Source organism: Crocodylus siamensis, chromosome 3 (genome assembly GCF_052110815.1).
Source record: "Crocodylus siamensis isolate JL-2025a chromosome 3, ASM5211081v1, whole genome shotgun sequence".
In the NCBI taxonomy this organism is placed as follows: domain Eukaryota; kingdom Metazoa; phylum Chordata; order Crocodylia; family Crocodylidae; genus Crocodylus; species Crocodylus siamensis.
Window position 1 is genome coordinate 33,953,754 of NC_143397.1, and position 17,377 is coordinate 33,971,130.

General features: G+C 40.8%; 1 protein-coding gene across 5 annotated transcripts in view; it reads left to right on the top strand.

Moving 5' to 3' along the window:
* POC5 (POC5 centriolar protein) overlaps window positions 1-17,377 on the top strand; it is a 59,284-nt gene that overhangs the window by 35,028 nt on the left and 6,879 nt on the right. For all 5 annotated transcript variants that reach the window (XR_016441192.1, XM_090038072.1, XM_090038073.1 and 2 more), the window contains exons 4-9: window positions 4,100-4,284; window positions 6,701-6,877; window positions 9,871-9,975; window positions 11,569-11,748; window positions 13,802-13,964; window positions 17,170-17,288. Coding sequence is in view for 4 of the 5 variants with exons in the window: in XM_090038072.1 (XP_089894198.1) it covers window positions 4,100-4,284; window positions 6,701-6,877; window positions 9,871-9,975; window positions 11,569-11,748; window positions 13,802-13,964; window positions 17,170-17,288 (929 nt within the window). In the remaining variant the exon portion in view is untranslated. The remainder of the gene's footprint in view (window positions 1-4,099; window positions 4,285-6,700; window positions 6,878-9,870; window positions 9,976-11,568; window positions 11,749-13,801; window positions 13,965-17,169; window positions 17,289-17,377) is intronic.

Consider the following 17,377-nt stretch of genomic DNA (forward strand, 5'->3'; position numbering starts at 1 on the left):
TGTTAACTTCCCCTTCTCCAATAAGAAATGATTAGCACTAACTATTTGACATATTTACTTAAATACAAGAGGAGGTTCCCCCCAGTCAGCAGAGGGGGGAAGCCCCTTGTCTTATATTTGAAAATATGGAAACCTCATTAAATAAATTGCTTATCATTAAACTGATGCCAAAAGCAGCATGTGCTCAGCAATGGAAACCAACTGTGAAGTTGATTTAAATGCAGCCAACACTGAGCATAACTATAAAACACGTGGCCCATACTGGAGAAACATACTGATTTTTTTTTTCTTTTCTTTTTGCAAAATTATATATACAGTAAAACTCCATTAACTGGCACCTTACAAGCAGGCATGTTCTATTAACCGGCCTGCTGGCTCGTAAAGTAAAGCGAAACTGGAAGTGCCTACCATGGCACTTCTGGTTTCTCCGAGCCCCCCCACAGCTCGGGGCAAAGCAGCCTGTGCTGCTGAGCCCCCACTGCCCAGGGCATAGCAGGCTGTGCAGGGCCCACATCCCTGTCCCTCAGGGCCTGCGGGGGGGTTGGCAGTGCCACAGGAGGGTTGGCAATGCCGTGGGAGGGGCGGCGGTGCCCCAGACACAGCGGGAGAAGCAGCAGCCCAAACAGGCAAAGACTCCTGTTCAGGCCACTCAGTTAACCAGCATGTTTTGTTATTCGGCACCCCCCATTCCCCATGGGTACCGGATAACAAAGCTTTTACTGTATGTAATTTAAGTGAACCACAGCAGTCACAAAACAGGTTGGTAGAAGTATCATTTATATTTATATTTAATCTATACTTATACCAACATGTCTTGTGACTGCTGTGGTTCACTTGATAATCCAAAAACACCTTTACAGTTACACCACTCTTAGTCCTGTTACAAAAACCATGCCTACATGCCTGCATACCCTTCACTGTCACCTTTTAACCATCATAATTGCACAAAGGACTACCTCAGTGTCTTTCCCACACCCCTTCCCAACTTCTCCACCTGTTCGCCTAGTCCTTTCACTTGTCATTGTATTCATCATAGTTTCCGTCATCACCCTAATTGACAGCCTATCTGAACACAATATATGGTAGTGCCCATTGAGCACAGTTCCCTTCAGCACCAACTCTATTTTTTTAAACCATGATGAGCTACTGCATTTCACATATTTCAACCTCCTCTTCACTCCCACAGCTGGACTGTTCCTTTCTTTCCCATTTCCATGATTCCTGTTTCTTCACCAGCCTTAAATGCCTCGCAAACATCGCCTAATGAAACAACAAACAGTTCACCCAGAGTCCCTCTGTTGGCCCTTCTCTCAGCCTGTCACATATGATTAGTGTGGTCCTGCCTTCTGTGAGGTGGAGCCAGACCAGGTTGCCTTGTGTTTGATCTGCGTATAATTTTTTGGAGGATCCCAGAACCCATGACAAGAACACCTTGTTCCATTCACAAGGGATGGGGCTAATTAGCACATGGAACCTTTGGGGAGGGGGTACCTGGAGTGCACACACAGGCTGAGCTGTGGGGTCACCGTGGTTTGAGTTTCTATTGACTCTGCTGGGGCCCAGACCAGTGAACCATATGGTAAATCATGAGCCTTTTGGTTTTGGACTAATATCATGCATATGTATCTGGGTCCATGGAGGGCCTTACGGCTAAGGGCAAGCAAAACTCGGGGGCATCCAAACACCAAGCCTCCAGGTTTGTGCCTGCATGTAGTATGCCCACCAAAAGATTTTGGAAATATCTGTCGGCCCTGGTGGAGGTGGAAGATGTTTGCCAGTTGTAGGGCCACTATGGGTCTGGACTGACTCATAGATTTGGACTTGATTTGACTGATTTGGCTTAGAACACAAAAAATGTCTTTAATTTAAAAAATAGTTTGTGCTATATATGAGTAGGTACAAAGGTGCTTCTTAAAAGTGTGTTTATGGAGCACCTGTGCTAAAACTTGTAGCAGTTTCCAAAGTAAAATATATCATTTCTGGATGAATGAAGTCTGAGTACTATATGCAAATTCCTACAGGTATGTTTCTTCCAAGGTCAGTGTTTTCAAATTTGCTTCTCACCTGCATGTGGTCAGTGCAAGCCTACTGGGAGAGTCTGTTGGTAAAGAAGGGGAAGGGGCTGCAGGGGGAAGAAGGTGGGAGAGGCAAAGGACAGGGGTCCACTTGACCCAACCCATTTATTTTCCCTGCTGTTGTAGTGGGAGGGGGACAAATTCAAAGCAAATCTCCAATAATTAGATTATGAGCCTGGAAATTGTAGCAAATGTATAAATTTTCCGTATATAAAATCCTAATTTTGGGGCATTGTTTTATAGTCTAGTAAATATGGTATTTCCCTCTAGTGTATGTTTCTTTTTACCTATGTGTTATATCATCAGACATTTTTACATGTATATTTTGTGGTAGCAAAAATTCTCTTAGTAAACAGAATGTGTAGAATCCAGATGATATCCTCCAGCTTTCACAACTCAACTTGTACCAAGCTGTAACATGAGACATCACGTTGCTTATACTCATAGCTACATAACAGTTCAATACTAAATGTTTGAGGTTTACTCTTGCTTGTTTATAAAGAACGACTGTTTTTTTAACAAAGCTGATCTCAGCTGTAATGTTTATATAGCAGAAATCTACTAGTGGATAGGCTGTCAGAATTTCCTAAACCTTTGTCCAGCTTCCAAACATCCACTTCAGTAATCTGTTCCATTTTACACATGCTCTTTATGAAAAATATTTTTCATTTTCCTGAATTGGGTAAAGTCTGATCCTATTTCATACCCTGTTCATGCCCTCATCCCTTTGAATTCAATATGTATTTGTATTTCAGTGGCACCAAGTGTGTGTGAGGCAGGCTGTGTTGTGTTAGACACTGACCAAAACAGTCAAGAGCCTGCCTCAAGAACTTCCAAGTTTTAAATAGACAAGAAAATCAAAGACTGAGAAAACCGTATATTTGTATCATTTCACAGATGAAAAACCAACACAGAGAAAATCAAATCTGTTTGCTATTTATTGTGGTTTATGTGGATAAATAATTGGAGGAATAGCTTTAAAGGCATTACAAACATGCAAGATAAAGGTGCCTGTCATGAGGAGGTTATAATGCATGTCAGGTATATTTGAAACCTAGGAAATGATACAGAAAATGCTGAGTGAAGTGTATATAGAACTCTGTTTAAGATAACTTTTTATGTGACTTTCAACAAAAGGAGGTTTTTTTGTTTGATTTTCTTGTAAAAATAGTTTTTTAAGGCTACCAAATGTGCTTAGTATATAAACACTATTGTTGGACCTATATGCAACCTTGAAAGCTTCTGACTTTCAGGGGAACAATATTTTGACTTTGGAAGCATAGTTCGTTCCTTCTTGGAGCAAAACTGAATGCTGTTTTTTAAAACGTTTGTCCGTTCAAGGGTTTTGGGTTGTTTCCAGTCACTCAGCAGAGACTCCCTATGCCTGAAGAAGGGTGGTGATTGTACCTGAAATCTTGCAAAGAACTTTTTTCCAACTACTCAGTTGGCCTAATAAAAGATACAACATCAGCTCAAAGAACTGCCTGCCTACATCTCTTCAAGGAGAGGCATAACAAGGAGGGTTTGCACCCTGGACAAAGATTGCAGGAAAGAGAGCAGGGTTGAGGGAGGGTGCAGGAGTCACTCAGGCTGAGAACATCAAAACAGCCCCTGGCTATGTTGTTGCTGCTGCCACCACTACATACTGTACCCACCTCATCTCTTCCTCCTAGAGCAGCAGCAGCAGGCTGTCTGTGCACGGGTTACTGCTGCTGTAAGAGCAATGCCATGGGGCTGTCTTTGCTGTTGGGAGATAGACTTTCCAGGAATGGGCCAAAATTCTGGCACCCCTCCTAAGTTGGTGCCCTCCTGACCCTAGTTACACTACAGCCTTCAAGGCATCCATTTGAATTGGGTTTATATGCACAGGAAAAGGAGGCTGCTGGCAACATGGGTCTTTTGTGTGTCCACTTCTGACTTGTATCCTTAATGTATGAGTTAGGTCCTTCAGAGAATCAGCTTTTAACTTTTTGTTTTGTCTTGTTTGTTTGTTTTTGTTTTCTGTTTTGTAATTTTAACACCAGTGAAGGAATCTTCCCAGGCAGACATGGAAGGACTTTGTCCAGTTCATTCAGGAGAGATTTCTTCACCAGGGTCCTCATCTACTCCAAGAGAGATCAGTGAAACTGCAGTGACAGAATTAACTGTTCCAGATGAAAAAGTGACCCAGATAGAAAGCATCCTTGATCTCTGGAGTGGAAGTCTTAAGGTATCAAATCTGTGCTAAATTAAACCTTATAAGTGATGTGGGTGTCTGTTTATTGATGTGAAATTTGTACCATTACAGGGGAAAACTTAATCTGAATACACTGGGAAACTGGTACTCTTTTTTTTTTTCTGAGGATGTAGGCCCCTATAAGGTAGGTCTTACATGTGTGAACTTGGAATGTTCTAAAGTGCCTTGTCCATCAGGACTATGCATTAGGGCTGTGCAAAGCTTCAGTTGGTGATTTGATTTGGAGGAGATTTGCCCTTACCTGGTGGCCGAATCCGGATCGAATTAAGGGATCAGTTTAAAGGTCCGAATTGATTCAAAGCTCTCCAAATCTTCAGAAAGATTTTAATCCCCAACCCCCCGCTCCCATAGCCCCCACAATGGCTGCACCTGCCTGCCCTAGCTCCCAGTACTTTAAAGAAAAGCTCTGTTGCTCACCAGATGCTGCTGGGTGGGAGGCGATCCCCACTGTCTCTCACTGCCCCACACTGCATAGGGGGCTCTACACAAGTCCCCCGACCCCCAGCCCCCCCCCCCCATAGGTGCCCCTCTTGGGCTAGCTCTGGCCCTTTAAGAAAAAAAAAAAAGCCGAGAAAAGCCCCTGGACTCTCTGCTCCTGCAGCAGCCTTGGGGCTTTGGGGGCTTGTGCAGAGCCCCCCACATGACATGGGGCAATGTGTGGCGGCAGGCACCCTGCCAGCAGGAACAGTGAGTCTGGGGGTTTTGTAATTTTTCTTTTTTTTTCTTAAAGGGCCAGAGCTGGCCTGGGCAGGGCACCCGTGGGGGGGCTGGGGGAGTGAGGAAGGAGTTAGGGGGCTCATGCAGAGCCCCCCATGCAATGGGGGGCAGCAGCAGCACCTGGTGAGCACTGGGGGGGAGGGTTAACAAGTGCTGGGGGACTTGGGTGGGTGAAGCGGCCACTGCGGGGCTGGGAGAGGGGTGGGGGATGGGCCTGGCTTGGCTGATTCAGAGATTTGGCTGCTGAATTGAATCACTGGCCCCCAAATCGGCCAAATCTGAATCTGAAGTGAAGGCTAGCCACTTCACACAGGCCTATACTATGCAAGTGTCCTAAGCACTGACTTGTAGACCAGAGGTTCCTAATCACTGGGTTGCAGCCTGATACCGGGCCATGAAGGGTTAGCTGCCAGGTCATGGCACAGCAGGGCAGCCCTGGGAGGGAGGCAGCTAGCTCCATGCACCCTGTCTTGCTCCTGCCACCATGGCCGCGCCCATGGAGCAGTTACCAGGGCCTGCATCAAGCTAGGCAGAACCCGCCAGCCCTGCTGGGAGCAGGGGGAATGCAGGTGGGAAAATGCCCAGGGAGGAGGGCAGGGAGGTAGCTCTGCTGCTTGCTCCTAGGGAAGGCAGCAGAGCCCTTTTCCTGGGCAGCCCCAACTGGATCCCCCAAGGCACCACCTGCACAACCCCCTCCCCTGCAGGTCTCCCTGTGCCTGCGGCTGCAGTGCCCCGACCCAATATGATCCTCGCAACACCTCCCCCATGTAAAAATTTAATTTAACTATGTAAGTTAAATTTAAATATGTAAATTAGATACCTAGTTTGCCAAAATTCTTTAAGTGAGCTTACCAGTACACAATATAAAAAAGGTTGGGAACCACTGCGGTAAACAATCCTAAACTCTCCATTAGACTTTAAATCTGTTAGAGTGTTAGACCTCTCTTGGAGGTCTAATACCACTCTAGCAAATGGAGTTTGGAGTACATGTCACATCTTGTTTACAAAGAAGGCCCAAAGTCCGGTGGAGATCCTAAAAGTTTGAAGAACTGTAGCAAGTTACCTAAAGCTAAAGCAAGAAAGCCAATGGAACTACAGCACTAATCTTGGCACCTGTTGAAGAACCCCCTTCTAGTGTTGATGTTTGTCTTTTAAGAAATACCCTTGTCATTTCTCCTGATAGCATTAGCACCCTTACTAGAGCCAGACTGGATGGTGACATTGTCTATAAGAGAATTATTTTCTTATGTCAAGGCACTATTTCCCACTCTTTCTCCTAGCTTCCTACTTGCTGAGACATTTGTGCTGATAGCCTTGCTGCACATGTCCGCACAACTCCCAGTCAGGCTCTAAGGTTATCCAGACTTCTTATCACAGAATTAGGGACATGTAATATATCCATACTCGGTATTGTTACAGTTAATGGCCTGGATGCTGGTTGGATGCCGACCATCTAAAAGCTCTGCTCTTCACATGTTAAGAGATCTTGGAGAAAAGCAGGAAATCATCCTCAAGACAGTTTTATTCCTCCAAGTGGCCATTTCAATGTGTCAGTGCTTGTAAGAACAGATAAGTTGCATGTGAAATGCTGAATTAGCTGCCACATATTCTAAGACCTAAAAGATAATATAATTTTACTCATTTCATTAGTTCCATCCCTTATATGTTCCAGACAAATGTTTTGACTGAACTGAAGAAATGGAAACTTACTTTTATTGAACATCACAAGCTGGAAATGAGACAAGAGAGGGAGAAACATGCTGCTCATGTGAGACAACTGAATAATCAGATGGATAACCTGAGAGAACTGCTACATACTTATGAAATATCTATTGGCAGAAAAGACGAGGTAACAGTTTTCCTATACTACCATTCTTCTATATTAAGAAATTCTGCACCCCACCTTCTCCCTTCCACCCAGCCTTGTTTGTACTTTCACTGCAGGAATTCCTATCGCAGCAGTAAGGCAAGCAGGTAAACAATAAGGTTAGATTATATAGTCAGAAAAGATGACACATTACAAGCTACATAGGATAGAAATCTATAAATAATAGAATTCAACTACTTTTCTGTAAACCACTTGCATAACTTTTTATTTTCTAATAGTAAAGGAAAAAAGTACATGTTGTCTTTTATTTGTAGCTTATCTTTCATTAGAACTGCACTCTTCTGGATTTAATAATTACAAGTTATTCTCCATCACATTATCCTTTACAACAATATTGTTCTAAAAAGTCCCAATTTAAATTTTGTCCAGATTGGATGGATCTCCAAGTGGGAAGAAGTCTTGTTTGTTTAGAGTTTTTAGAGACAGTCTTCTGGAGGGGGAGAGGGGAAGGTCATAATCTGATTATAAAATGAAATAGGCCTATACTTTTTAGAAGTAACATTTTTCTAGCAGTACTTATACCAACTGTCCTGAAATTAACTAGCATACAGGTGGATGTAAAAGTAGTAGGAAAAAGGGAATTCCCTCAGTCATACTCCCAACATAATCCTCTTCTATATGATAATATCTTAAACCTGTGTTTAAGAATACCTAAGTAAATTAAGATTTTGAATCTGATTACTTTGAAAAATGTGTTGGAACTATAATCCTGAAAGAGCATGTGCAGGAAGAGTGAAAGTACATACTCCTGCTGCATTCATTAGACATGCCCCAGTTATAGTGATAATGAACAAACAGTTGCTACAGCTGTGCACACACATCTGGTATTTGCCAGTGCAATTCAGTTTGCCTGCCCAGGACACTCAGGCCCATCATTATTTCAGTCTCTGCTTTTGATTCCATTAAGAACAATTACATGACAAGATCATATTTGCATAACACATCTGGTAATAGTGTCATCAGAAATTATGATTCATTATTAATGCCTCTCCCCACTACCAAATCAAACACATTTCTTCATCTAATTCTGCTTATCACTAGGCTTCATTAGAATGGCAGTACCACTTTATGACTAAATTATAGGTGAGAGTGTCTTCCTTATAGTAGTGCATATTTGATGCAATGAATTACAAGCCACATTGGTCTACCAAGACTGATCTCTAGAAAGCCTACTGCTTCCACTCTTTCCCTATCAGAATTAACTCTTAGACTTCAGGTAGTTTCATTAATTTAAGTGGGCTTTTTTGTTATGTTCACATCCACTATCTAGTTGTATAACAAAAGTAGTATGTGGCTTTGTGCATCTTGCAGGCTATGACAATACTTCCATCAAGAAAATCAAGTTGATACTCTACATACTGTTAAATAAAACATGAGTAAAGTATTTGGTGGTTTTCCTTTTTAATTAACTTGTAAATATGTTATGAAATTGTCTTGTAAATTTATATAAAGTCAGTATTTACACTGAAAAAAGTTAGTTAGCTATGACATGTGAGCAGAGTAGCTTATTCAAGGTAGATTTCATGTAATACAATACTATGGATAGCGATTCTTAAAAAGCTAAAGAATTGGTCTTACTTGACAGATTTTAAATTGGCTTTTATTATTGCAAGTTTTAGTATTTTTTAACATTTTAAACTGAGCTCAATTTTGTGTATTGGTATAGACTTCTTAAACAGTATTGCCTGCAAATTATCACCAGCAGAGCATGTTTTATTGAGATTTAAGAATTCTGCACAATGTACTAGGCAACTGCTTTGATTACAAAGCAACTTCTATACTAATAGCATAGATCCTATTCATGTAACAGATGATTAATAGTTAGTTCATGCAATGAAAGTATAAATGTATTTTAAAGTACTAATCCTTAGAATCTTTCTGTGTGGTAGGCCAGTGTAGTGTACCGGTTGTAATTATGGGGAAATATAATTTTGAGGAAATGAAAGCACTGAGCCAAATTCTACCCCCAGTTATATGGAGGGTTACTGAGGTGTAACTGAGGTCAATATGTGCACTGTAGAAGCTGGCTAAACAAAAAGCTTCCAGAGGTGCTCACTAGTTTAGGATGCCCAACATGTGACATCCATAGGTCTTATATTCAGTTACTGAATCTCTGGTCCTCCTGTTGATTTCAGTTATGGATGTTCACTGTGTCTGAAAATCAGGTCAATTGAATATACAGTAACCAACTGATGGATCTATGAACCACCAATACTGAAAGTTGGTGGAGTCTGAGTGAATTACCCAAGCCTACCTATCAGGTTGGTAGTAGATCCAGAACTAAAACTCTAAACTTCCTGGCCTCAAATCATACTTGATTTAGAAGACAGTGTTGCCTCGTGAGGGGAGAATTTTTGTCTGTACCAGACACTCCACAAGATGCTCTACTTTATAAGATCTTTTAAATAAGAGTCCTAAGTTTGATATTTAGTTTTTAGCAACTTCTCAGCATGACAATTATTTTTTGGCTAGACAGTTTGTATATCCTTTCTGAAGTTCAGGAACTTTTTATGAACACCTCAGTAGGAATCTGAGCCATATGCAGGCAGACTCTCATTTAATACAAATGACAGTTGTTCCTGATTTAGTGTGCTGTTTTTGTAAGTAAATGTTTACATCTTCCTCTGAGCCTCTGCTTCCCTTTAATTAAATGTTACTGTGGTACAGAAGCTTGCAGATGTAGGAGGATAATGACCACTTTGATTTACCATTTTGATGAAAATTGCACTGAAAATTTCCTTGAGTGCAACGGGGTCTTTGAATGTTGATGTTGAATGAGCTTTTCCTTGTTTGAACTTTAAATTCTTTTGCATGACATACAAGAAAAAGATATAGTGCAAAGCTTCTGTTAAATATATTTAAAATTTAAAATAACTCAGGCATGCAGTAAACTTTAATCCATTCTACAAAATCATAAAACATCTGTCCAAATAGTGTCAGTATGTGTTTTGCAGGTAATTACTAACTTGACTCAGGCAATAGAGAAGCAAAAGGAAAGAATAGAGTTAATGAGAAAATTTACACTGTGGCGGATTCAGCATGTTGAGACCAGACAGCAGGTATGTGCATAAAATATTAGATAAACCTCTGAACTCAAAAGGGTCAGAGTTACTGCAACTCTTTGTTACCATCACAAGAAGTGACAACTCTTATATTTTGATGCATATAACAGAAATTGAATTGATGCTCTCAAGCTTTTTGATAGTAGTGCATTTGTTCTTGGAAACGCTTAGTTGGATAGGGGATAAGTCTGAAACAAAAATAAAAATGATTCCCTGTTTTCATGTTCTCTCTCTTGGGTTTGGACATCTCTTTGTTATTCTGTCTTTTCTTTGGCTTGTTTTAGTCTTACTGAATCTGTTGTTACCACTTAAAAATATATATGTTGGGCACCAGTTGTTTTTAAACAGAATTAGATTTTCTTTAAAATAGTGCTTTTTTGTAAGCATCCAGATGTAGAAAACTAGGTATTAAAAAAAAAAAAAACCAGACAGACATCCAGAACATGTGGTTTTTGGGTTTGGACACATACATTTGGAACCCTTTTGAAACTGTTCATCCAGGGTTCCGGATGAAGCGTTGTTTAAATTGGAGCAGTTTCGCTACGTTTGAATCATTCTTGGCTCATTCACACCTGACGTTTAGAATGTACTGGCTGCTGCCTTTTGGAAATTCCCCTTTTCAAAGGGTCCCAAATGTCCTTACATCCAGTGGTGGAAAAAATTGCTGCTAGATGTGATTCTGGGGGAGAGAGCAGTACAAGCTCTCAGCTTGCAACTGCCCAGTCTTCCCCTGTTCCTTGGACCTTCCCAAAACCAGGGTGATCCGAGTCTGGGAAAAGCGTGGGCTGCTCCAATCCTCTGCCTGTTCCTGGAGCACTGGAACAGTTGGGCAAAGCCCCTTTGCCCACTTCTTGCACCTGGGTCTCAAGTGAGAGAAGCAGGCAGGGGGCTTGCACTGCTTTTCCCATTGCTCGGGAGCTGAGTGGACAGAGCAGTGGGACAAAACCTACTTCTCACTTCAGGGCTCCCAGTGCCTGAGGAGCTGACAGTGGGAAGATGGCAGCTGCCCCTTCGCTCCCCTCCCCTCCCACTCTGAGAGGGGCAGGAGGAGCTGCTCCCTTTGCCTTCTTCAGACCAGGGTAACTCCAATCTCTAGAAGGCATGGGAGCCTTTCCCTGTGGCTCAGGGACTCCTGGAAACTAGGGAGAGTGAAGCCATGGTAAAGTGTACAAACATTAATTTTCCCAGGAGAAACTCTTCCAGAAGCAACTTCTAACTGTGAAAGTTGGTTGGAATTGAATTATTTTGTCTCTTAGAACTGCCATTTTGGTCCAGCAGAAACAGCATGAACATTTGTAGATGTCTGGTTTTTACCAACAGAATGGAAATTCTCCTGGTAGAAATAGGATGTCCGTATGTGGCTAAATGTAAATATATCCTTGTTTACCTCCTGGTAACTTGTTCAGTGCCCAAGCATATGCTGCTGCAGTTGTAGGACCGTGTGTGATGTTGTTAGTTTGAATATTGCCGAACTGAGAGCATAAACTGTAGTCTGTTTAATATGTTGTGAAACACTCGCATATACTCTCCTTAAAGAGCATTAAATAGTCAAGAAATATTTATATAACTTGGTAATATTCACTATTCAAGGCATATGCAAATAGACTGGCAGAGAGACAATTCCAAACAGCTTTGATGAAGAGGGTGTGGGCAGCCTGGCGGTCCCTTACTGAAGCAAAATGGAAAGAGAAAGTGGCGAAAGCCTGTCAGTCAAGGGCTGAAGATGTCTGTATTCAGCTTTCTCAGGATTATGAAGCTAAAATTACAGAGGTAAGGGGCTTATTTTAAGTTCCTCTTTCTAAACCAGCTTATGCATTCGTTTTCCACCAGAGTAGTGGGAAGTAGCTGCCAAGTGTGCAGCTGGGAATTTAAGGTACAAGTTCTGCAGCTAAAGCTTTGCTACAGGCTTATATTTTCTGTGCTCCATCTTTTTGCTGTATGAGTTGTACAGTAATATAAACGAAGTCTCTACATTTTGGCTGGAGAGGAAAATATGTCCTATGTACTGTATGAAATACAGATCACTTCACTTATCTGGTAGCTGTTTTCACCTGTCTGCAAATGGTAATCCCATGCCTATGAATAGTGTTGTTTCAGTAGACCTTAATGCATTAATATTTGCTAATTGCTTTCAAATAATCTTTTGAAGACATTATAGAATGCAAGACAGTTATTTTTCAGTTTGTCACTGTACAGTAGATTTTGGTATTACAACTGCTATTCTGTTAAAAGTTGAATTTTTTTTTCCTGTACAAGTCCTAGTCTAAAAATAGTCACACATATTAACACACATTCATTCAGATGAAATAAAGGTTGCCAGCATACTTTGGTGATCCATGTGAGTATTATTTGTCAAGAGAGTTTTATAGTTTGACAGGAAATTAAAAACCCTGGAATTTTATCATATGTCTCCACAGTACAGTGCAGTACTGTGCAGATACCTGAGCTAGGTATTGGAGGAATATAGCCAATAGCTGTGTGGGTGAAACTCTGCCTACATGAATACACCTTGCTTCTGCAGGACTGATTAGCTCATGTGGAGCTTCACTGCTGACACTATCCAGATTAACTTGTTCAGAGCTCTGGCGTCTCTGCACAATACTGCAGTGTGCTGGGTAGACATACTCCTGAGAGTTACAGATTTATTTAACCAGCCCCAGTCACAGTGAAATAACTACTAACTCCTATCCTAGTAGTTACAACTATGTAGTCATTTTGTATGTAAGAACTTAAAGACTGCAGCTTATATGGAGGGACTGTTGATTAAAAAGTGTCAAGAGCCTAAGTCCTTTCTGTGTGACAGTCAATGAGACTTACACTCCTAAATAACTCTCATGTTTTTGAAAATTCTATCTGAAAAATACAGTACTTTTCACTTTGGAAATATAACAAAAGGAAAAAACATCTTAATCTACTGCTTTCTGGATGGATAACTGAGTTTGTCACTTACCAACACAGACAGCCTCATCCCCTTATAGATGGCTGTAAAAATGATAGCTGTCTGATACAGTGTGGATGCAGTTAAGGGCGGGGGGAGAGGGTGTTTTGGAGTTGTTTTTTTAAAGAAATGGGCTGTTCATGCCAATAACAATGCAAACTATATTTATGTTACAATAGAAAAGCTGCTATCGGAAGATAAAATTAAACTGATTTCTTCCTGACCCTAGCTAGCAATATTTACTGCCTCTTTCCTGCTCCACCAAAATATTCTATAGTACTGCTAGACTGTATTATAGGCATTCTGGTATGGTTGGCGATGGATTCCCAGACTACAGAGATAATTAGTCTGTTTAAGTATGGCAGTTGCTAGGTTTCTCTCCTTATCAGGTGTTTTCGCTAGTTATGGGGACTACATGTTTTATCTTCTTTCTAGCACAACAGACTTTTGTAAGGAAATATTACATTGAGAAAATGAGCTACAGTAAAAGCTTTGCTATCTGGCACCCATTGGGAATGGGGGGTGCTGGATAACAAAATATGCCAGTTAATTGAGAAGCCCGAACAGGAGTCTTTGCCTGTTCAGCCGCCACTTCACCCACCACGTCCGTGGCATTGCCGACCCTCCCGCAGGCCCCAAGGGACAGGGAGGTGGGCCCTGTGCAGCATGCTATGCCTTGGGCTGTGGGGGCTTGGAGAAACTGAAAGTGCCACAGTGGGCACTTCCCATTTCACTTTTACAAGCCGGCATGCCAGGTAATAGAACATGCCACCTTGTAAGGTGCCAGTTAACAGAGCTTTTACTATATTTGGTATTTTGAAAGCTAGTTGAGGATTTGGGGGGGTTTCCTTGTGTTCACATATAAAGTTTTTTTTTTTATTATAGCTAAATACTTCTTTGGAAGAGGCAAAAGCTGAAATCCTGAGACTGCATAGTGAAAGAGAACAATATGAAGACACCATGAAGAAAGCCTTTATGCGTGGGGTGTGTGCTCTGAATTTGGAAGCAATGACCATGTTTCAAGGCAAAGAAAGTAGGCCAGATCACGGTTAGTGCTTCAAGTAGCTGTGGGTGGACTTATTTGGTCTCATTTAAGCAATATTTTCATTTTTATTATGGGGATTTAAATAGCAAGGATGAAAACACCATACTTATTATGGGATCAATTTATTGCTTACTTTCAAAATACAGTGAATACATGATTAAGAGTCCCTTGGAAGTGTAAGTAAAGAATACCTTAATGGTTGATTCTTCAGCAACATATTGCAGTTTTTAAGAGACTGTATAGATGGTTTGGTGGCCATTCTTTTCCCAGCCAGCTGTTTTCCTTCCCTCTTCTAATTCCACTTGTTTTAGAGCTTCAAGGGCAATAAAGTTCCTTAGGTTATGTCTACATTAGTGCTGTATACCAATACTGGCAGTTTCCTGTTCTTATGGGTACAGCTTTAGTGGCAGAGCTAGAGCAAAACCACTTCCCGAAGTGAAACTACCAGCATTAGTAAAAGTGCAGCTTTGCCAGTCTACATCAGGGGCTTCTGCTGGCACAGCTGTATTATTTGCATCTCTAAAAACCCCAGTCCAGTTTAGCTGTGCTGGCTGAAATTGGTAGGGTAGATGTAGCCTTAGCTATATAATTTCAATTATTAAACCTAAATTGTTAGCAGGTGTATTTAAATGTCCAGAAGCATCTGAAGACAGGATCCATCCCTCAACAGCCTCAAGTTTTAAATGTAGATGTAATGCAGTAAATTAAGGGAAGAAAAATAGTGAAGGGGAGGAAGTAGAACACAAGTGTCTGCCTGAGTGACTGCACCACCCTGTGAGGCTGTGCAATGAATGTGAGTACCCACTATAGCAAGCAGTCTCTTGAGTAGCCAGAGCACAGCGTGCACTAGGTGGCCAATTTGCATGCTAGGGTATGTATGATAGCAAATTCGCTTTATATCTACTACTGTTCAGAGTGAGGATATAGATAAGCAGCATATATTTAAATCTTTGGAATCTTCTTAGTCAGGTAGATTTTTAATGGAGTTATTTTTCAATGGTGAAACTTGAAAATAAATGGCAAGGACACTGCCAGGTACTTCAGTACTTAACTCAGTGAAAAGTAACAGTACTGAATTATCTCTTGGAAAAATAACACTTCTCTGGCTTCCATTTTGTGACCTTTCATCTTCTAGAACACAAGCTAATAGTGTATTTCATCCACTGACTTCCGAAGCTTCAGTGTTAACAGAATTCTGGGAATGGGATTTAACCTCAGCTCCTCCTACTCGCCAGGTGGCTGCTTCTGCAGCAACAGAGCAAACAGAATTAAAACGATGTTGGGAGCATTCAGGCTCAAATTTGTTTATTAGCGAGCAGGATTCAGTTAGGTAAAACAAACTCAAACTCAAGGCATTAAACTAATGAACATTCTCTACTAAAATCAATTTAGAACTGGGGACTTAAAAACTGCACATCCTGAGCCTTTCCAGGGCACTCTTCAAAAAAGGAACCCAAAATAAAGTGTGTTTTCTATTTATCAAATATACACTGTACATACAATCTTTTTAATGTTTCATGATTGTAAGCATCATAGATGAAGAAACTCGGCTTTTGTAGTGCATGGAAATTTATAGATTCTGTAGCTTACCATACATCTCCCCAGTTACTTATTGATAATTAATTGTTTGTGGAAGGAGGATGGATGTAAAGACTCAAAATTTCTGGCAAAATACTAAGGAGAAAGTGCCTGGAAAAGGCCATTAGAACCTGTAAATAAAACCGTTGATGGGGCTCAATAGCATTAAGGATGTTAAATATCTTCAGGTAGACAGGTTTAGATTGGATTAAAAAAAATCTTCTCAGAGACTTTGGGCCAAGCCAGCTGTTAGGTGTACATACAATGACAATAGAGACTGAAGATGCATATTTCTGAGCAGAATTTGGCCTCCTCATTTGACTTTTGGAAAATTATCAATGCATAATGCCCCTAATAGATACATTTAGATATGTTGGGACTAATATAAAACCCTGCTGTATGATATTGCAAACAGTACTGTAAATATATACAGAGAAAAGAGTCTTTAAAGAAAATGACATCAGCGAAAGAGCACATATATGTCATTACTAAAAACTAGGGTTGGCAAACCGGTTAATTGACCAGTCAATTATTGTCAGTTGATCAGTCAATTGGCTGCATATTTTTTGACCAATCATAGATTAGAGCGATTTTACAAAAAAACTACCCTTTGTAGTTTTCTTAACAGAAATATAATTTTTATATTTTTGACACTTTTTAATGGAAAAATTGTGTTTTTCTGTGTATTATATGGACCTATTGGCAATTTTTTACAATTTTGACCAGTCAGTTGACTGAACTTTATTTACCTTGTCAAATATCCAAACCTACTGAAAACATTTATAAGTTACATTTATAAGTAGTATGCACTGGGCCTACAGTATATATTGGCTCTTCCTATGTTCAAGCAAAAGCAAAAAAAAATTTTTGTGTGTGTTTTCTTTTCTTTCCTGAGACTGGAGACATGTCCTGCTCACTGCATTACTCCCATTGGTTGGTTAAAAAAGCATTTAAGTGGGGACTAAACTAGTGAGTATACCTTGTTCTAAAACTTTGAGTGACAAAATTACAGCTACCACACGGTGTCACTGTAGTCTATGGAATGATGAAAACATCACTGCCTACTATGAAAGTCCACCCTAGAAATCAGAGGTGAGGGCAAGCAAGTAAATGAGAATGTGCCCCTAGCTGCTTCACAAAGACTGCACAGGTGGAAAGAAAAGGGCAAACCTCTTTAGAAAAGAGAACAGGTGTATTCTCTGGGTTTGAGCTCCATAGTGCAGGAGGAGTATGGTGCCACTGAGAGTCAGTTATGCCTCCCTGCACTTACAGCTGCTCAAGTCTCTTGTTAGTTAAGTAGCCTTTTATCCTACTAACATAGATTCCCTAAAGGACCTTATACTGGTGTAGCAGAGCTCCAGCATGTCACCTTTCCCCACTGTGCCCCATATACTATGATAAGAGCAAAGGGACAGTGGGTGTAACAGAGAATTTGGTGTCATGATATTTGCACCTTTCTGAGAATAGAGTAGAAATACAAGAAGAATATCTGCATAAGAGTAGACTGATCCTTTTAATTAGATTATACACAAATCCCAAGGGAACAGTAAGGTTTTACTATGACTCATCTCTCTCCTTAGGGTTTTCTAGGTCCCATGCTCATTGCTTGAATTTGTGTTTCTAATAATAGATGCAGTAAGCAGAAGAGAAGATACTAGTTCCAGTGCGCCTGGGAGGCTCCCTCCTTCCCAATTTGATCCACCATCACCACCACCTCCAACAGCAGCCATCATTCAGACAGAAGGAATTGTAAGTATTGTAGCAGGAACAGACTTCATGTGTTGTTTAGTGAGGACACAGAATAACTCAGGTATTACAAGAATGTTCAGAGTGTGTCT